General features: G+C 37.0%; 2 protein-coding genes and 1 long non-coding RNA gene across 5 annotated transcripts; 2 read left to right on the top strand and 1 right to left on the bottom strand.

The window, feature by feature from the left end:
• Positions 1-2: 2 nt before the first annotated feature.
• Positions 3-17075, top strand: LOC117916120. 2 transcript variants are annotated; one of them, XR_004651512.1, is made up of 3 exons: positions 3-261; positions 11334-11524; positions 13688-17075. It is a non-coding gene; the product is annotated as an uncharacterized LOC117916120 (long non-coding RNA). The 2 variants fall into 2 exon arrangements; XR_004651511.1 differs by lacking the exon at positions 13688-17075 and having other exon boundaries at positions 11334-12383.
• On the bottom strand, positions 4920-6288 carry LOC117916119 (transcription factor MYB59). The gene is made up of 3 exons (XM_034831978.1): positions 6091-6288; positions 5866-5995; positions 4920-5725 (listed from the first exon to the last, which is right to left on the bottom strand). The coding sequence occupies exons 1-3, from the start codon at positions 6209-6211 to the stop codon at positions 5200-5202; spliced, it is 777 nt and encodes a 258-aa protein (XP_034687869.1). The 5' UTR covers positions 6212-6288; the 3' UTR covers positions 4920-5199.
• A 35-nt stretch (positions 17076-17110) lies between the features above and the next one.
• Positions 17111-20361, top strand: LOC117916118 (protein UPSTREAM OF FLC). Of its 2 annotated transcripts, none has more exons than XM_034831975.1 (4): positions 17111-18021; positions 18120-18189; positions 18267-19106; positions 19768-20361. In XM_034831975.1, the coding sequence occupies exons 1-4, from the start codon at positions 17811-17813 to the stop codon at positions 19949-19951; spliced, it is 1305 nt and encodes a 434-aa protein (XP_034687866.1). In that variant the 5' UTR covers positions 17111-17810; the 3' UTR covers positions 19952-20361. The 2 variants fall into 2 exon arrangements, with proteins under 2 accessions (XP_034687866.1, XP_034687867.1); XM_034831976.1 differs by having other exon boundaries at positions 17218-18021; positions 19786-20361.
• Positions 20362-21285: the final 924 nt, after the last annotated feature.

Below are 21285 nucleotides of genomic sequence, written 5' to 3'. Positions count from 1 at the left end.
AAAACGACGTCGTTCCCAGGAAATGCGAAACCGCCCCCTGGCGGGAATGTCTCCAAATCCCAAGCACCAATGAACGCCGCCAAGTGCTTCGTTTGATGTTCAAAACCGACGTCGTTTCATTCCATGTGAACGTCTCATTCTCAAAACCTTCGAATCTTTCGCAATCTCCAAACCCTAACATCTACATATCGTCTCCGTCGTCGAATCACATAGAAATTCTCCCCATGGATGAGATCAGAACCATCACAGCCTTCAATGGAGGTACTCCAATATTATGAGAAACTGGACATTTATTTTCTTACTTGTGATGTGAGCTGAATCATATGTTTGCTTAGAATCACCCTTCAGTTGAAGGGTATTCATGTTCTTAATCCTCATTCAATGCTTCGTGTATGAAATTAATCTGTTATCAGTGCCACTGGGATTTAATGATTTGGTATTATAGGATTTCATGATATTTACATTGAACTTCGATAAATTCGTCAATTTTGTGGAAATGTTATCGATAGGAATTGCATATAATTTTTTAGGGAGCTAAAAGGCGAAGATTGATGTGATTTTTGTTAATAACAAAAATAATTTTTACCTTATGTTCAGCGATTAGGATATAGAACCATAGTGTGTGCCAAACTCACACCTTCATGGTTCCTTTTAGGGAGAAAAGTGGAAGATTTGCCCACAATGTACACCAAATTAACCCCCACAATTCCTTCATGTGTGTCCTCTTACCTGCACAGATTAATAGAGAGTAGGAGAAGCTCAAAGTGTAAAATTCTGATTAATCAGAGCTCTGATACCATCTTAAGCACTAATTGACCTAAAAGTTCAATCTGTTAGAATAGGGGCCCATGATGTATACCAGGCTAACATCGTGTGTTTGATTGCCAATTTATACATATGTTAGGTGGTCAATTGTAAACCTGCTAATAAAATGAATGTGACAAAGGAGGATGATGTTAAGATGGATGAATGGTAATGAAACAAGAGATATAATAAGTGATGAATGTACTTGTGAGAAGCTTTGGATGGCACTAATTGAAGCGAAGATGGGAAAAGTGGGCTAAGATGGTTTGACATGAGAAAAAAAACCAACTGGTGGGTAAAGAGGAGCTTAGGTTAAGGCTTGGATTAATGACACCATGAACTTCATGGAAGAAATGGCATAAAACAAAGCTAGATGCCACAGAAGATTTTCTGATTCCATGTAATTGGTATAAGGCTTTCTTGAATAGAGTCTTCTCTCACCAGCTTCTCGAAAGACGAGGAATTTTTAGGCTGCATTGATGTTGGAAGGTTTCAATCTTAGTGGTTTCATTGGTAGAGAGGATGTTCAAGGTTTTGTTTATTTAGCTATTGCAGATTCTATAGGCAGAACTTAACTTGAAAAATAGAAAATTAACCCCTTTTACATTGGTATTTTTATGGAAAAATTCACCCAGAAGCTTGTGTAACAAAGATAAATTTTTTGTTTAAAACAATCACAAGCACTTACGCATATAAGAGAAACTAAGACCGTATTCTGGTTGAATTCTTGAGCAAAATCATTTCACAAGTTGCTTGAAAAAGGTTGAGAATTGATGTCTGTCATGTTTGGTTATTTGACCAAAGTACATATAATAAAATGCACCATTTCAGTTGGAAAAGATATGAATCTTTTGCTTCAACTGAGTGTTTGGAATTTGAATGACTGGAACAGCACAACAGGTTATATTTTAGATCTATGAATAATTAATAATGATATCTGGAGCACTAACCTACTTGTTTATGTAAAACGTAGCTTAATGATTTGTTGAATTTAGGAGAGAGAATAACAAGATGAAAGATGTATGCAACAAAGAACAAGTTGCAATATTTTAATGAAGATTTTCTAGTACTGGAGGGATTTTTTCCAGCAGATGTGCTTTTAGCTACTTTTGGTTGCAAATTTTTTATTAGAGAGATATTAATGGTGTTGTTACTGGTAAATTAGTTTTTGTTGGAACTCTTTCTCTGTCTAATTGTAAAGAGCCTATGGTTTTTGGACTCATTAATTAGTTGAATTAAGATGTGAGAAGTATTACTTGGTTGCTCATCACTTTTGACTGATACAGATCAATACTCAACTTCATGGATTGTTCAAGTGAAATTGGGCAACATTTAGGTTATGATTGGTTCCTGGAAAGTACTAAGAAAAGATTAAAAAAAAAATGTTGAGGAAAGTAATTTTCTCAGATTTGGTTTCATCATGAAAAATACAAAAGAAAATAAATTCCAATTAAAATTAATTAAAAAATTATATATTTTTAAATTATTTAATCTTTACATAGAAGTGAAAAAATAAGTAAAATGAGTTTGAAGTAACATATAAAAATAATTTATAAATTTTAAATCTATTTTTTATTTATTGTACCTTTCGTTTCTTTCTACTTTTTGTTTTGTTTTACTTTTCCTCTCTATTTTCTTTCCCTTGTATTTTCATTCAAATTTTCTAAGAACCAAACATAGTCTTACAGAATCTCCATTTACAAGTTGCATCACCCATTGTCTGTAGTGAATGTTTAAAGTTTGTTTTTTTTTTTTTTTTCTAAATTGTAAAATAATAGGAAGTGCTTCCTAGATTTTCTATCTAGGTTAATAATATGCCACTAGATGGGTTTGCATAGACATGGAACTAGACTATGATGATGTGAGTGGTGAGTGGTGGGCTTATGCCCACATGAACATTGTCTGTCTTTGATTTGGTTGCATCATCTAAAATAAAAACTTAATATATACTTATCAAACCTTGAAAAACAAGTGTGCATATTTCAAGATTTCTACCCAACACCCACCCTAAAACGTGCTAATCTTAGTGGGCAAATTATTCTCATGATAATAATTAATATTAATTTGAATATATTATTATTATTATTATTTAGGAATGTTATTAGTGAAAAAAAAGAAAGAAATCAGAGAGCATAATTATAGCAAAAGTATTATAAAAATAATTTTTCAGGAGAGACGTGAAAGTTAATTTTCAATATAAAGTAGCATTCAAAAAAATAATAATAAGCAAGATAAAAATTCAATGCTCTTTCATCCAACTTGACAAAATCACCCTGATAGTCAGTCTTGGGATGATTCCCTAATCCCTGGATGTCCCTTTCACAACCTCAAGTCACTTTGGACCATAGAAATATGGTAGAATTTGATACGGAAGAGGATTACTTCATGAAATGTCATATCATTGCAATTAGGGGATTTTCTTGATAAATTCATTCTCTTTTCTCAAGAATTGAATGGTCTTGGTGAAGCTGGGCTGGACCCAACACACAATGGGCCGGTGTAAGGAGATCCGCACATTAAAAGCATACTCAGTGAAATGATAATGCTCTGCCATTTTCCCTTTTCTTTAGACTGTTTATGCATCATTCTTGATTGACCAGAAGAATGAAGTAAATGGACAAAAGATACAAATAATCTAATTTATTAAATAGTTGAAATGGTTTTGGGTGGCAAACCACTAAGCCAATATTTTATTTTAGAAACATTAATGACAACAATTTTATTATGGCCATGCCTCAGAAAAGCAGAAGCTCTTCACATATCACTCTGAGCAGCCTATACGCTCGTATCACTTCTTCTTTTTTTTAAAACATATTTGTCACAGTTAATTCACTACCACAAATCCATCCACTGCACTCTCTTCAACATTTAAAAAATTTCTAGCAATTGCTTAGTTGTTTAAATATGCCTCCTTGACTCCACCCACACAAAAGAGCCAACCAAAATTCTCTTCTCCTAGCTTGCCAGGACTGCAAGGTTTGTTTGGAGAAACTGATTATGAGTTTGGATGGTACCCAAAATTTGAATGGCAGCTGTAATTTGACATAGCATTTTATGGGAAAATTTATGTTTTTCAGAACGAGGCAAATATAAAAATTTGAAGCTATAACCACATCTGATGGCAGTATGTGATTGATTTTTTTTTTTTTTTTTTTTTTTTTTCCCTTGAAAACGATTCAAATTTTAATCATCAAAGTTCAGCCCATCTTCTTCTCCATTACTTTTATGTCCAATACTTTCTGGTACAATCACTCAACATTCACTCAGGTGGGACTCAGTATCTAAAGCAAGATCCACATTAGATGTGTGAAGGGTGATTGTACTGGGAGAGTACACAAAGTTGTCTGTTCTGGAGAGTCTCTTTCGAGGTAGCTTCCAGTTCCTTAAATGGTTGATTGCAGTTGACGAATTTCTAGTTTTGGTGATACGTTAAGCATAATAGGGCCATCCAATACTGTTGACATGACCTGTCAAATATGCCCTGGCTATTTTCTCTGTGACGAAGTAAAAGAAACATGGTATTTGAGAGTATCTTCTTTCATGATTGCATTGATAGACAATACTGAAAGAAAAGAAGAGATTTCAATTGGAAAAGCCAGATAAAATTTCTTTTAGAAGATTCTCAAACTTAAAATTCAAGTTGCTCTTGGAAAGTTAATTGAGCTGTTAAGCATAGTTATAAGAGAAGATACAGAGACTTTGACTGAAAATATTATTAGTTTGGAATTAGGATATATCAGATGCATTAGGTTTTCATTTTTGCTCTCTGATATTCTTGTAATATTACTACCAATTTTTGAGCTTTGTAAGAAGTGTTGGGATAGGTAATTGAAAGAGACTACATAATTTTATCGAGTATTTGGCTATAGAAGCATTGAAGTGAAGTTGACATAATCTTTAGTCTCCTTTATTTCAGCATGTTTGGAAATGCACATTCTGAATTACTGTAAGCTCTGTGATTTTTGAATGTTCCGTTTCTGGTGTCTTTGATGTCTGAGGAAAGCTGTTCAACCATCCATGTATACTCTCCCCGTTTCATATATCTGTATCTGTGCTTGTCATTCTAAAAAACGACAAAGTTTATATTCTGCAGCACCAGCTTGATTCAGAAAACAGAACTTAAGCATGTTTGATAGAATACAAACATGAACATAGCATACTACTAATGGGAGTTTTTAGGAGGTTTTCTCTTCCTCTCTAAACCTGAAAACACACTTACACTGATACAAACTACTGCTATGCATAATATAGTTACATTAATTTCTGAAAGCTGGAGAACTGTAACAGAAAACTGACGTTTTAAGTACCGAAATCCCTTACTGTACAGGTCAATAAGAGCTTACATAGGGAAATATTACATATTAACAAATTTTTAATAAATGAAAGACCTATCAGCTAGCCAGTTAAAGACGCCATTCCGTGTTCATAAGATGAAATAAACTGATCACTCATTGGGAGAAACATCTTACTTTCTTCTTCATCCATCCTCCACAGTGAGTCTGGACAATAGTCCCACACTGGAGAGGCCAATGGATTTGGAGGACAAGCAAAGTCACATCCTTCTTCCTTATAGCCATCATAGACTGGTTTTATAGTGTTCTCTTCTGAAAAAGCAATATCCTTCCATATGTCATCCATGGAATACCCCTTGTCAGCTTCCTTCTCTTCTTCAGTCTTCTTCCCTGTGGGAGCTAGTGCCTTGGGTCCTCCTGTATCATGAAAGCTTCTCTCTTCAGTCTCGGAGAAGGGCAGCAAATCCACCTTAGGATTATGTGGTGCTGATGAAGAACAATTTGAAGATGGTGATGATGGAGAGATAGCCCGTTTTCTCTCTTGAGCCTTTTTTCTCATGTGTGTTCTCCAGTAATTCTTTATCTCGTTATCCGTTCGCCCTGGTAATTTCCGAGCAATTCTTGACCATCTGCATGTGAATATCATTATAGATTATGTGGGTAGAAGTAGAGATGTAATTATGTAACAGAAATCCTGAATAAATTAGTAAAATGACATTCAGAGTGAGGGAAAATATGAACTGCTAGACTACTTTGCTTATTTCCAAACCTATTTCCCCATTGAGAGTGAAGTTCAAGCACAAGCCGCTCTTCATGGGGTGTCATCTTCCCACGTTTGAGACCGGGGTGCAGGTAATTAACCCATCGTAACCTGCAACTTTTCCCTGTTCTGTTCAGACCTACAACAAAACCAGGTGGTTAAAGGTATAGCTCCTTCGAAAATCCGCCATCTCCATATAAGCCTACCTATTATTCTCTCCCGCCATCTTCAAACCTGAAACTTTTGCTATGAAATCCCATCGGCGATCTCCAAACAAGCCCACGAAGCAGACTAGTTGGAAGTCTTCCTTTTCCGTCCATGGACCCTTTCGGATTTCCTCTTGAACCATTTTCATTTTCCTTACCTTTCTGCTTCTCCAATCCTTTCTGAAAAGTAAAGGAACTGATTCCACTTTCTTACAGGTACATGGATATCTAGGTGTATACTACTGATATTTATACAAGTCCATTTCCTTTGTTGAGACTCTGCGATACCATTCTATTATATTATAATATAGCGACTTGAATCCTCACCGTACATGTGGTGTGCGCGTGCTTTGTTTGTGATAGCCATCCACTTTATGCATATGATGTCAGCCATTATGCCAAATAGCCAAAATAATCTAATTGAAAGAGTGATATGTTGATGTAACTTTCATAGTGAGTCCTCCCTCTATCAACATAAGCTGCTAAGTTAATTTTCTATCCTTGGTTTTGCAAATCAACTCTTTCATCAAACAAAGGTACTTTAAATTTTGATCTATTATTAAATTTTGATCTATTATTTTTGCCCCCGCCGTCCTCCCCCCCCCCCCCCCCCAACAACAAGTGTTTAACCATATGTTGTTGGTTACTGAACAAGATGGACTTGGATCTAAGAGCATTACTGACGCTAGTGGGAGTATATTCATAGAATTGATCTCCACAGAATGGTCCTCAAGGTCTTGAAAATATAGTGTTATTCCTGTCGCGGCAAAAAAAGGTGAAAACTAAAGGAAGCTCTAAACAAGAAAGCTAAACTCAAGATTCGATTGGATCAAGGATATTAAATTAATGGAAATTTCTCGATGATCTTCCTCTTCCATCCAATTTAGGGAAATGGTGGTGGTGTCTCTTGACTTTAGTGAAGGCCACAAATATTAGGGGCCAAGTAAGAGGAAAATAAAAAGAACAAAAGGACAAAACTTCAAAAGCTGGAAAAGGAGCACACTGTTTAGGTGTCACAGAGGAGTGACCCCTTTTCTTGCTATTAAAAATGAGAAGATGAAATAAGATAGAATTGTAGGAAACTATATGTCCATTAGTAAATAAATCATGTCTACTTGAGAGAAGGCCAGCATAAAGTGGTTCTGCAGCCTTAAGGCGCTTGAAAATGGGAATCATGTTGAACTATCATTAGCTTTATGTCCTGCTAAAAATGACAATAAAGGTTTGAACATGTACCCTGTTTAACTATTTCGAGTTGTCTTGACTAGATAAAAGTTCTTATAAATTATATGATTTATGTACAACAGAACCGGTGTTTAGTTCCAAAAAAGGAAAACATGCTCTTTCATAGGCTGATTTATTAGCAAAATCACAGTGAAGCCTTAGAAAATACATTCCTATATTATAGTTATGGAAGATTTACCAATATCTATGGCAAAAATACCCGTAAAACTGGAGATTATACCCAACTTTTTATTTAGAATGGTTGGAGTTATGACCAAAACTCTTTAACGCAAAACCCTCATGTTTACCGATGTTATTTTCTGAACTGTAACAAGCCAAATCAATATGGCTTTAAAACCTTAAGAAGATTTCCTAAAACACTGGACTATCATATATTTGATTGCCTACTTCTTTGAAATATCAAAAGACTTTTGAGTCATCCCAAAACCTACATAAGTAAAAAAACAATTCATTTAGTTTTATCAAGATTCATATCTAGAGATCATTGTACCTCTAGTTAACCAATAAAAGCTGATCTGTTGGTGCTTAAAACTTATGATAAATCCATGGATGTTTTAAGAAGAAACTATTTTGTCAGAATAAGATTGGACACTGGATATGGGATATGGAGGAACCCCTAGAATATTTAAAATTCTATGTCCATATGACAAGTTGGTATATACCTGCAGCTAGTCCATAGAGAAACCTGTTTACAATCCATTTTATCCTGTGGGGGAGGGAAACAGTTGTCAAGTTCCTAGCCAGATGTATATTTCTCTTTATGAACGTGAAAGCTACCAACGTATCCGTATTGTTGATAAGCAAATCAGCTTCATGAAAGAGCAAAGAATTGAGCATAGAGAACCCTAAACAATTTGCTAGAACATTATTTCTTATATTCATTGGATATTTCAAATATGATAGAAATCTGATTGAACAATCAGAATATTTAGTCTGAATAATTTTAAACATCTAGTATTGATGTTCAGCCCATAGTTTCTTGTAACCATACTAGTTAGAGTTTTAAGTATTTGTTTTTATCAGCAAATGTGGTGATGGGTTTCAAATGGAATACATAAAAGACAAGATGGAATGATTTGATTTCCATGGAAAATGCGATCCCTGTTGAGATAACCCAGTTATGGGTCCATCTCATGAACCCATCTTATTCAAGGGCATCTATCATTCCATCTAATCCAAGGGATTGACACTCCATACAAAAATTTATAAGAAAATGACTATATTCAAAGATGGTTACGTGAGCGAGATTAAATGTATATTGTTTATATAGTGTGTGTAAACATCAAGATAAGCAAGAGATATTTGAAGTGGAAAATGGCGTCATGTGAAGCAGCTGCTGCTCTAGTATTAACATTATATTTGTGGTGGTGATGTTAGGACTGTATCCAGCATTGTACAGGCTCCATGAGAAAATAGAAAAGAAAATTGGGAAAATTTCAGGAATTGGGGGGTGGTGGCTCCTTGCTTTAAGGGTTCGTGGTGTGGGGATAAAAAGAGTTGCCTAAAAGACGAACCAGCATGACGTGGACAGCACCCAAGTTTTTATGGTGACCGCACTTGAATCCTATCTTCTCCATTTTTATTATATGTTTATATCTATGGGAAGAGAGCACATAGTTGGTGGTGGCATGCATTTTTTTCCAAGAAACCCATATCATTCCAGGACATGCATAAAGTGAAATTTGGCCACCATATCGGAAGGAATCCGATATTTCCTTCTTCTAATCAACTCTCTAGAAGTTATTCTTTAAATTGTTTTAAATTATCTCTCCCTTAATTTAGAGAATAAGTTCTGAGAGTTGAGTCAATGGTGTACCTCTATGATTTTGTTAGTTGTAGCATATTGTAAGATCAATCAGAAGAGACATCTTGAAAAGATAAGTTTGTTTAAGAACCCAATTTGACATCCCTGATGGGAAAATACATAAGATTGAGTCTCAGCACATTTCACTTATTAGAAAATGCATGAGTTGGAGCTCACCTCCTCTCCTAGAATTTTACAAGAATATTGTATGTGTTGTCACTGTCATGTCAAAAAATTCCAAGAGTTGAAGGTGGACTTAGAGGGTTAGCAATACTAATGGGGAATCTGTGATATCAAGTCTCTTCCTATCTCCTAAAACCTTTGCTTTAGGCTTTAGCCTTGCCGTATAATATTAAATTTTAATTTTAATTTCAACTCATCCATCTCACGGAGAATGTGAATAAATTAAGCTGATCATAAGCCAGGTGTGCATGATCTATATGTGTTATTTACGGGTACAAAAAGAGAAGAGAGCGGAGTGATGAAGGGCCTTTGTTTATTAGTTTTTTCCTTTTTGCCTTCTTTTCTTTTTAATGGGCTTTTTTTTCTTGGGTCGCCACCTGGAATGGTGAATGATCCTCCTCCCTATCAAGATGCCAATTTCCCATTTGGGCCCACTAAGGATAACACCAATCATTCATGGGTTGGAGCCCAAATGGTAGATGCCAGATGGCAGGGTAATTCGCACATGAGGGCACCAACAACACTGTACACCACTGACCACCCATCTCTTAAAAGTTAAAACACCTTAAATAAATTGCATGATAATATCATATGTGATATGGGTGTGATGTGTAATGTGATAAGATTTTATATTGTTGGATATTAGATTGCTGCTTTTGCTTTTTTTTTTTTTGTGTGTATATTTTTTTCTTCTCTCTTTTTCTTTCTTAATTAGCACAGAAAGGAGGATTTATTTTGTGGTTTACACTAAAAGGCTGGTGGTGGGGTGTGGAAATGGGATCGTCTTCACTCAAATGGAGTAGAGGCCCCATTCTTTTTTTCTCTCTCTGTGGCTTGGTGAGAAATGGCTGCTTGTTGATGATTTATTGAGCCCAACATATATGGGTTTGAATTACCAATCATCGAAAGCAGATTTGATGATCATCTCTTGAGGATGGCTTTACATTTATACAGCTCCAATATGGGAGATGGAAAATGATCAGGATGTGTTCGATAACTATTTATTATTTTCTAAAATAAAACAAAAAAGAATATTTGATAGTATATTTTTGAAACTTTTTAGTTTCAAAATTTTATTTTCACAATTCAAAATTACAATTTCTTAAATAAGGAAAATGATTTAAACGTGAACATAGTAGTTATTTTAGAAAATGAAAATGTTTTTGAAGATTTCTTCCCTTCTTGTCTTTCAAATTTAAAGATTGTTGAAAGCATGTTACATTATTTTACTGTCAGACTAAGGAATTTTTTGAAGAGCTCGTTTGAAAATTTTAAAATTACGCTTGTTCTAGCTTACATGAAAATGATTTTGAGTTAAATATTTTATCTGTCTATTTTTTTTTTATTAACTCTAACATTTAAATAGCTGAAGACATATTTAAATAATATTTTTTTGTGAAATAGCTCAATATGGTATTAGAAAATTTTAATAACATGAAAATAACCTCTCTCTTTTTTTTTTTTAAATTTCGAGTTAATTAATTGTTGGAACATCAAATCGTAGAGAATTTTTCTTTTAAGGGGAAAAAAAAAAGAAAAAAATGAAAGGGTCCCTCCCCCGAGTGGGTGATGCATGCCTAGAAATCCTTTCCGCATCACTATTAGGAGACACTGGAGATCAGTCAAAGGGAGGGGTGATGAAGATTAGCATGAAAACGAAACATGGAAGCCATCATTTCTATGTGGCTTTCAACTTGCACTATGGTCTGCGTCCATGATTGATTGCATCTTCCTGCAAAATAAGAACAAGCAAACACCAGAGGATTGTCCTTGTTCTTTCAAGGACGCTCATCACATCCCCAATTGATTGATTGATTGATTACTTGTTTTTTTACTTGTTTTGGGTTTGTGTAATGTGTGTGTGTGTGTCTGTGGGGCGTGGAAATTGAATTCAAAAGTGGAAATCACAAAATCTAGGAGGCACTCAATGATCCCATTGACATTTAGAAGAAAAGGGTTGCTTCTAATGACAACACCACACAAATAAAAAAAGAAAGCAGGAAATGGAATCTAATTAATGATAATCACCATGGAAAAAGAATGCAGGTGACATCAGCAGGGGATGCAGACTGCAGACAAACTGAAAGTGAATGGGTGAAGGAAGATAGACAACCGAGTGAGTGGGTGGCTTGCACGTAAGCTCCCCCATCATCTACAGCTAAACAAGTAGAAGAGAAGATGTGTTTGTGGAGTCAGACCCATCACCACGTGCCTTGTTCTTGCCCATCAAGTAGGCCACTTGCTCATCTTTTCTATTTTCTACTCTAATTCCTTCCTTTTTATGCTTTTTTTCAGGCTATTTTTTTTTTTTTGTAATTAAATTTGTGGCAAGTAGAGATTTTTGTGCATTATTATCACTTCTATTTCTCCGATAGAACATCATGGATAGTGTGTGAATATTTTTTTCCATTATAAAAATATTTATCCTTTCGATATTTTCCAAAAGTCATCCATTATACTAAGTATATTTTCTTATATTTTTTTTTTATAATTAAAAAATTTTCCCCTCAAGAAAGTTATTGCTCTTATGTGATTTGACCACGGACTAGGATGGTGACTAATTCCATGATAAAATGTTAGAATTAAAAAAAGTAGTGCTCTTCTTATTTTTTTATATTTTATCTCGGAAAAATTGAAGTTAAAAAACTTATATGTTCATGCTAAACCGCAGAAAAAGGACACTATAGATTACTCTAACCAAAAACTTTATATTCCTTTTAATTTAAGTGTAGATTAAGGTGGCCGCCCATTATTTTGGATTCCCTTAGACAAGGGAAAAGAAAAAGGGTTGAAAGAAAAGCTGCGCCTTTTTAATTTTCCAAAGGAGTTGTTAGCTATCAGCCTATCATACTTTCATTCTCAGAATTTTCTCTTTTATTATTTCCTTTTACATGGCTCAAGGTTGGAGCGACTTTTGTACCTTGACCCTTGAGATTAAACAATAGAGAAGACCCTGCCTGTTTAACTTCACTGACTCCAACTACTGAGCTGACGAGGAGATAAATCCAAGTTGTGTTTCTTTATTTGATCAGGCACTTTATTGATTGCATTTGGCACACCTCAAGTTTGAGTATTCTTAATTTTTTTTTTTTAAAAAAAAAAACTATATTGAAATTTCGAATCGCTATAGAATCTTGTTTAGTATCCTGCACTTATAGAAGTTAATTTATTTGATTCTGAATGGTTTAGTGTTGAAAATTTTAGAAGAGTTGTTGGTGAATAGAGTATTGGAATGTTCTGATTAAAGTGATTTCTATTTGTGCTTATAAATATTGAATGAAATTAACCAAAACATCTTCGGGTCTGGCATGAGGATCGCCTAAGTTCATACATTTTGCCAGTGGACTTGCTTGAGAAACCCAAAAAAGTAAGGCCATTTTTGTTGACTCCTACGGGCCCTAAATAAATGGGTCAGGTGGAACTCTAGCGGGCCACAAATACTGAACGCTTAAACAGCTGCAATGAACTATTTGTTTATTGGACCCAACTACTTCTCACTTGAGGCCCGCCCTAAGTGCCAAATCATTAGTGGTCTTGTAGCTTGGCCACATCATTTTTGTACGTTTTCAGCTCTAGACCATTTCACCCATTTGTTCATTGCACTGTGAAGTGGACACGAAAGGATCGTGTACTTTGTAACACGACCTAGACGAGTTAGTCCCTTGTGGGTGCGTCTTCTTGTAAACAGAACCCTGTGTACTAATGAACAAGAGAAGTGGTTTGTGGGATATGTTCTTTCTGTTCACCAGTTACTACGAGGTAGGTCTATATATGAGAAACCACTTTAGGAGTACGGATTATTCAGTGCCACAACATACTGGTTTTGATTTTTTAGGCTCAAAGAAGAGCCGACTATAAATATTTGAATCCGGGTAAGCCATGCTGGTTTGGAGATTAACTCCACATCCCATTCTCCTTTGTTACTAGTTGCTGTAAATGACTTTTGGACGGGCACTATGAATACCCAGATGAGACAGGAGTCTTATGAGCATTTTTGGTACTTGATTCCTCAGTTGTTTTGATCTAGACTTTTGAAGTAGTTATTAGTGAAATCATGCTGCATGCCTATACTAATTCTAAGATCTTTCAGTAATTTGTATAACTGAGGATCAGCACTGACGTTGTAGACTAGGAGCTCAAGGACTTAAAAAGAGTTGAGAGCTTTTGCTTGCTTGCTTGTCATCTCTGTCTAAGTATCTGTGCTTTTTAATGGGAATCTTGAAGTATGTTTATATATCTCAATTGTTCTTCTCCTGGAGCATTGTGCTTTCTTTGAAATTTAGGAAAGTGTTAAGAGATGATCCTTTGTGTTGATTACAAAGTTCGAATTCTTAGACTCAAGTCTATAGTCATTTAACTTTGCTAATGTTGTTCACTTCTACCATGCGTGTAGACTCTCATTGTAAGGCAAAGAAGCAGGGGAATAACCAGGAGCTTACATGCATGTCATACTGTAAATATAAGTGTACAACTTTTGATGGATCCATGACTCCATGCCTGTGCATTTCCATGTAAATTTCTTGGTTTTTTTTATGGGTCTTAGATTCATTGCCTTGGTTCCTCATTGAAAACTTTTAAGTTAGGATACATGGTAGGATTTACTAAGACTCCTATAAAGAAAACACAAGCATACATGTTAAGAAACGTTCCTTATTGTTTAGGAGGACAATTGAGCACAATAGCTATTATCTATTTATCTGTCAAGTGTCATGCTAAAAACATGAGAAACAAACCACCAACTTGCATCTTCATCTTGCCCATCTTTGTACTTCCGTTTGGGCTGATGAAGACATTTAACATTCCACCCAGACCAATAACCGCCCCAAGCTGTACCCCTCTAAGAGAAAGAAATGATGTTTGGTGGCAGCTTCCATCATAGATAGACATTCTAAATAGCACCACACTAGTCGTGGCAACAAGCATTCTATCATCTACAGAAAAGATTCCATCTTTCATTATTCTTGTAAGAACTTCCCACTTGCGGCTCACAAGAAGATTTGTCTTCATGCTCTAATTCCTGTAAAATTTCAGACATCACAACTAGAAGAAGGTTAATCTATTGAGTTACCCTAATAAGATTGCCAAGACAATATTAGAATTGTCTTATCCCCCCTATGATCAATCTGACAACCTGATCATGGCAGCTATGAAGCCAAGCTGGTCCTGGCATTATTAGTAGTTTAAACTGTTGAAGGACAAGATGCCTGAATTCCAACCCTTACCCTAGAGCTAAACTTCAGGCTACCAATTCATAGAGGTTCATTAGGCCAGGTTGAGTTTGCCGGTTGGTGGAAACTGACAAGGATATTGGTCTACATGCCTTCATTCCCTGATGTGGCAAAACCTTTGGCCTCATTCTAGGTTCTCCGATCTCCATTCTTTGTTGCTACTGGACATTGTGGTCTCTGTTCCCTTCTTGTCCATGAGCTTGTGTTCAATCACCAAAGTTTTCTTAATGCTCCCAACTATGGCCTTTCCATGATATTTCAAAGTTCATTTTCATCACACATACATGGGCATGGCCCGGGTGTTTGTGTGTGTTTGTATATTTGTATACGTAAATATTTCAACAGCGAACAAGGAGAGAATCTGTGAATTTGAAAGGCCCAAGATGAGAGCGGTTAAGTCTCTTCCACTTGTTATGCCTGACTGTGGAAAGGCGTAGGTCTTGGCAGCTTGTGTTGCAAATAATCTCGACTACAGCAACGTGGATTAGCATCCGCTTTATGGTCCCCAGTCACATGATTGAACCATCAGTGAAAGTAGGCGCCCATATATTTGTCGTCTTTGATCCCCTGGTCGGGTGAATGGATTGTATTTCCTGAGCAAACCTATCATTCTACTTTTCTTTTTCGGGGTTAGATCACCCAGGCATTGCAGTTTTCCGTGACAAATGGATCATTTTATGTTAGGTGGCCTGAGTGCAGACAAAATAAGGATGGTTGATGGGTTCACTTCTCAGCAAGTCTATGGATCATGTGTGGAAGTTTAAGGAAAAAAAAAGGTTATGTTTTTTTGAAGAAATCCTCCTTATCTTAACAGGAACCCATGCACCCTCTTAATTAAAGGAAATCAGCTTTTACTTTTAGGAATGCAGGTCTTGCAATTGGGTGAGGCAGTCGTCAGTTGATGGGGGGTGGGGGGATGATTGCCTGGACTTCAAAGCTCTGCTTGCTATGTTGCTAGGTCTGCAATTCATTTATGTTGTGGCAGCTTCTTTTGGGGTTTTGGACCGCCCTTTTGCCATGCCCTTTCTGGATTCATGGTTCGATTTATTATCTTTGGATTCTAGATCCGTGTTATAAGTCCCTAAAATTGTTTTTAGTACTTGATTACAAGTGCCCCATACCTGTATAGTTGGCCCCACCATGTTCGGATTGCATGGTGATCACGAGCAATTTTCATAAATATAAAACAAACACCTGGGGAAATTCCGAAATTTAGCAACTCCTCCTGCATTCATGTTTGATACAACTTTTGAACTTCCAACTCAAATCTCTAGTCCTCTTCATAGGATAAGTAGGTGAAATATTAGTTAAAAAAATAAGAGTGAAAAACAAGGTTGACCCTAGAGTGAAAGTGAGTCCGTGAAACAAGCTCTGGCACCCTGAGTGTTAAAAGAGAGACACACCACTCTGGAGAAATGTCCAATCCAGTGCCGTGGATTGAGCGAGAGGTTCTTTACTCTTTTTCCATATGGGGTACATTATTTGAGAAATGAGAAGAGGCACAAGTGGTAGTAGTAGGGCTGTGGGAGGAGGGGAGTTTTTGGTTGTGCGGTTCAATGCGTTCATAATGCATGTGCATCCCCACGTGAAGCAGCGGGCTGGGGGGGGGTCTCTGAGCATGGACCTTTTTGGACTAATCCGCCGATTACTTGGACTACCGACCATTTCCCATTTTGATTTCTCTCATTTATGCTGCTTCTTTTTTCAAATTATTACTCTTACTCTTAGGATGCTTCTCTCTCATCCACGTGGTTATTATTTCACATGATTTCTTTCCTCTTTACTTTTAATTTTGCATGATAAAAAAGTGTTTTTACTCGTCACTTTCTTTATTACCCAAATTTTTGCTTTTGTTAAATTCAACGATCGTGTCATACGAGCCCACGATTCTAAGTCTCAGTAAAGACAGTAATAATACCTTTCAATTTCTCTAAGCATGTTCTTCATAATATTTTGGTTAAATTAACCTTTTATCAACCATCTTAATATCGCATAAATTAAATCAGTATTTTTAAAAAAGAAAATTTAGATTGAAGCCGCATAAAAATGTTGACTTCTGTTAGTTCACAAACTTCAGGGGACCTGACATATTCAAGTTAATTTTTTTAAAAAGAAGTCCTTTTCAATGTTGAACTCTCAGGAATGGTTTAAGGTTCCCGCTTCGCTTCATTCTCCTGGAGTCCAAACGCAAGTCTTTTGATGGCTGAGAAGCTGATAAAATTTGAATTGTTTTCACTTTTGGGAAAAGGAAAGGGAAAGAAAAGGGCAAGCAATAGGGACTAGGGAGTAGATTTGCGATAAAAGTGGAGCAGTGTTAGTCTTTTAGAAGGCCATAGTATATTAGTATCAGAAGTTTTGGTACTCTCAGGGGGCCACTCTGTAACGTACTCGCCCATCCAGGGAGGAACGTAGGATTGAAATGGGCATAAGGCAGCAGCCAAAAGATACGCCGCATCGCCTTGCACATGAGGCTGTACCCTATGGACGTGCCTCATCTTATTCATCTCACCCATCCAATCAATCTTTTTTTGAAAAAAAAAAAAAAAAAAAAAAATTGAACCCCTGTTAGCAGTCAAAGGTTGGTGCAGCAACTCTGTCATATTAGTCAACTCGTAACAATTACGGTGGAGGGGATGGGAATGCTCCCCCTATTCAAAAATTTTATTATTATTAAAAAAGAAAAGTTAATTAAGTTGTAGGTTTAGAATTGATTCAACAAAAACCCCTTCAAGTTCCAATGTTGTTAAGAGTGGAGGTAGGGTTTTTGTTTAGAGATGTAGAAAAACTCCATGTGTTGGGGCTTGGATTATTAAGACTTCTTAGGACTAAACCTACATTAATAGTCGATCATGTGTCTTTTTTTAAGGTAGTAGCATCTCCATGCCCAATTTTAAATGATTTTAAGTGAAGGTGCGGCTGATTGGTCAACTCACTTCAAAGCCTGTAATCACCCTAATTATTACCAATAATCTAAGATAATAAAGAAATATATGCAAGGTAAGATTGGGAGCGTACAAGTGGGGGTTTTTTTGTTGGGTAGCTGTTGTCTGGCGCATCCCTATTTTGAATCCTACATTCTTCTCTCTGTCCAGGTCTCCTTGTTCACACTTCTCACCGCTTACCTCCTTCCTCTTCTATATATTTCCCATTTCAAAAGCCTACTCCCCTTGCGTTTTTCTTTTCAGACTGGTCCCTTCAGTTTTCCCGCACTTTCCTTTGCCTTTCTTCTGATTTTCTTCAAAGTCAAGTCAGTTTTTTTTATCTTCTACTGCTGCTGGCCTTGGACCAATGGCGGCGACGACATCCAGGGCGAGAGCGGAGCTCCAGCTCCCCAAGAAATGGAAGGAGAGGGAGACCAGTCCAGAGAGAACCAAAGTGTGGACTGAGCCCAACAGGAGAAAAGTCTCTGTTGTTTACTACCTCTCCAGAAACGGCCAGCTCGAGCACCCTCATTTCATGGAGGTCCCTCTTTCCTCTTCCGACGGTCTCTTTCTCCGAGGTAACGCCAAATCCTGAGTTTCCTTATTTTTCTGCATTTTCTTGGCGACCCAATAGTTTTCATGTTTTTCTGCGTCACTCTTCTGCTTTGCCCTTCAGATGTTATCAACCGGTTGAATGTTCTCCGGGGCAATGGCATGGCGGGCATGTACTGTTGGTCTGCAAAACGGTGAGTTTTGCTGTTTTCCTCGTCGATCACTGTGATTTATAATTTAGTTTCTTAGCTCATTTGATGCTTATCTACAGGAGCTACAAGAACGGATTTGTGTGGCACGATTTGGCCGAGAACGATTTCATCTACCCAGCGCATGGACAAGAGTACGTTCTCAAAGGATCGGAGCTTCTCGAGGGGTCTCCCAAACCGAAATCCAACGAAACGATGTCATCCAGCTTCAGAAAACCGCCGGAAACGCACAAGTCCAGCGACGATTCCGACTTTCCGGTGGTTGTGCGGAGGCGGAACCAATCATGGAGCTCAATTGATCTTCACGAGTATAAAGTTTACAAGGCCGAGTCCACCGGTGAGTCTACCGGTAAGGCCGCCGCAGACGCGTCGACTCAAACCGATGACAAGAGAAGACGAAGGAGAATGATCAGAGAAGAAGAAGTAGAACCCAAAACCCAAGAGCAAGAACCGTATCAGAACCACAGTACAGAGCTGAGCAGAGAAGAGATTTCACCCCCACCGTCCGATTCTAGCCCCGAAACCCTAGAATCACTGATGAAAGCGGACGGACGGCTGATATTAGGGGCGGGGGGTGGAAATCAAGATCAGACGGGTAGTATCAGCAATCCTAGCGTGGGAAGGATGAAGGCGTCCTCGGTTCTGATGCAGTTGATATCCTGCGGGTCGATGTCGTTCAAGGACTGTGGGCCTACGATAGTCAAAGATCAAGGGTTGGCATTGATTTCCCAGTACAAAACAAGGTTGCCCCGCGGAGCAGCGAATCAGGAGACATCAATGGAGAACCCTAGATATGGAGGGGTAAGCTTGGAAGATAAAGAGTACTTCAGTGGGAGTTTGATTGAGACTAAGAAAGACCAATTCCCAGCTTTGAAAAGATCATCCTCTTACAATGCAGATGGGTACGTTTCTTTTTTGATATTCATGGATGACTAAAATTCTGCCTATGATTTTTTAAATTAAAGAATAATGGATAGGAATATAGGATCATAGGAGGTAATATTCTCAAGGTTTAATTTTGTACTTTTTCAGTAGTCGTACTTAATTATGCTTTTTAGGCTTTATTTGCCCCAAATGACAAATATACTAATAGAAGACTGGGCCTGGACTCTGTGATAATACATGACTTAAAGGGGTGATGGGAAATTTCACACGGGAAGTGGTCTACTACTGTACCACATTACCCTTCAAAAATTCTTCTCGCCTAGCCATGATTTGACAGGATTTTGAGTCAGAAAATATATGATTCTTTGGTGGTGCCCCTTTTTTGACCTGATTTGGATTTTTTTAATGCCCAGATTCGTACGGTGTTTCACAAAAATCCACCCCCCTCCTTTGCCCCACCCATCAATTCTTTCCCCCTTTCCACACCTTGTTGGATCCAAGTTGTGAATGATCTTATATTAAATATCGTCGGTGCAATTTATAATGCATGCCGCAAATTTAAACATGTGGGTTCCAAAATTTTTAAATCATTCGATGGTTCAATTAATATTGTCGTAGATGGGTTTGACTTTGTAATGCGTATGCTTTTGAATTATTGATATGTGTTGAAAAGTTCAGAATGAATGGGTGGAACAGGAGCTCGCAACTGGAAATGGGTGACAAAGAGATTGATGGGGTGCGGGCTAAATGCATACCAAGAAGGTCCAAGACTTTATCGGCAAAGAAAGAGAGCAACGCTGAAATCTCTTGCAGCACTAGTCAACATGGTAGCAAAAGACTAGAGGGCTCAACCCTGAGTTGAAATTTCAAAATGGGCTTGGGTGCATTGTAATATTTAGTCAATACTTTTTGAAATTGCAAAGTGGGAGGAAAAGGACGCAGCGAAATATGCGGTGGTGAATGGCGGTCACGGCACGGCAGCGTGGTGCATTGGAGGGGTGGGGGGAAGTGAAAATGGGGAATCGGACAAAGGAGCCCTTTTGTTGAAGCTTGGGCCTTGGTGTTTGGGAGGTTATTTTTTGCATTAATTTCGGTAATTGTAGTTGACTAATTGTATCTTGAGTTTTGACTTGTATAACATTTGGGGGAGACGGACATAGAATTTTGTCCCTGGTGTTTGGCATGTCCCTGCACCTTGTACCTCAAAGCCTTCAGGATTCGTGGAGTTGAGTTATCATATATTGCAGGGCAGGGCTTTGCAGGCATTCAAAAGGAGTAGGTATCACACGCAACTTGGTTGCAGCAATCAATGGCGCCTTTTCTCATCTCCAAATAATTCACCATCTCCACATGGACAGAGAGAGAGAGATCCCTGGATGTTACAATAAATGCCAGGGCAGGGTTGTAATGATTTAGAGTCTGGAGATGAAGACGTGGTATGGCGTCTTTGGCTTCCTCCATTAAAGACCACACATCATTATGATCGTTCCCAGGTGCCAGACGGTTCTGTATTGAACATTGCCACCTGCAAAATCCAATCTCATTACAGATACTATATTTTAATATCAAAAAGATGGACAAAAGTTGTAGGATTGCTTTGAATGCGTTGCTCTTTTAGATATGGTATTAAGAAGTTGGTAATAAGTCGAGGTTTTTAGTCAATGTACACCTCACCCTTCTTAAATTCAATAATGACAGCTAGTTATTTTTTATGGGCATGTAAAAGTTAGTAAAACCAATGTTTTAAAAATCGGATTGGTCATTAAATCGGAAAAGTTATCGGTTCACAGTTCATTGGTCGAACCGTTATCGAACCGGTGATGTCATAAATATATATTTTATTATTTTATATCATATAAAAAATTAAAAAATTAATAAATTCTATGTAAATTTTGACAGCATCTACTTTGTTTATTGAGTAACTTGAGTTTTGTCACAAAATTTTTTACCTGTAGAAGTCATCAATTATCATATATGATATTTATAACACAATATATATAAAATGTTATATATTTATAATGTCAATAAACTCAATATTTATCAAATAATCAAATCATTACTATCCTATAATAACCAAATTATCAAAGAGTTGTTAACTTAACATATTGTCCATAACAAATAATACAAATGTCAACCATAGGTCCACAACACTTAAATAATTACTCAAAATAAAAACATAACATGTCAATATTTGAA

Source organism: Vitis riparia, chromosome 6, assembly GCF_004353265.1.
Source record: "Vitis riparia cultivar Riparia Gloire de Montpellier isolate 1030 chromosome 6, EGFV_Vit.rip_1.0, whole genome shotgun sequence".
In the NCBI taxonomy this organism is placed as follows: Eukaryota; Viridiplantae; Streptophyta; class Magnoliopsida; order Vitales; family Vitaceae; genus Vitis; species Vitis riparia.
The sequence above is the reverse complement of the archived record's forward strand: the minus strand, read 5'-3'. Positions and strand labels throughout refer to the sequence as shown.

Coding starts and splice junctions, on each gene's coding strand:
- LOC117916119 (XM_034831978.1), bottom strand. CDS start 6,211: ATGAAAATGGTTCAAGAGGAAATCCGAAAGGGTCCATGGACGGAAAAG. Junction 5,996..6,090: donor TTTCATAGCAAAAGTTTCAG/GTTTGAAGATGG, acceptor GTTTTGTTGTAG/GTCTGAACAGAACAGGGAAA. Junction 5,726..5,865: donor CACTCTCAATGGGGAAATAG/GTTTGGAAATAA, acceptor ATTCACATGCAG/ATGGTCAAGAATTGCTCGGA.
- LOC117916118 (XM_034831975.1), top strand. CDS start 17,811: ATGGCGGCGACGACATCCAGGGCGAGAGCGGAGCTCCAGCTCCCCAAG. Junction 18,022..18,119: donor CGACGGTCTCTTTCTCCGAG/GTAACGCCAAAT, acceptor TTTGCCCTTCAG/ATGTTATCAACCGGTTGAAT. Junction 19,107..19,767: donor TCCTCTTACAATGCAGATGG/GTACGTTTCTTT, acceptor TGAAAAGTTCAG/AATGAATGGGTGGAACAGGA.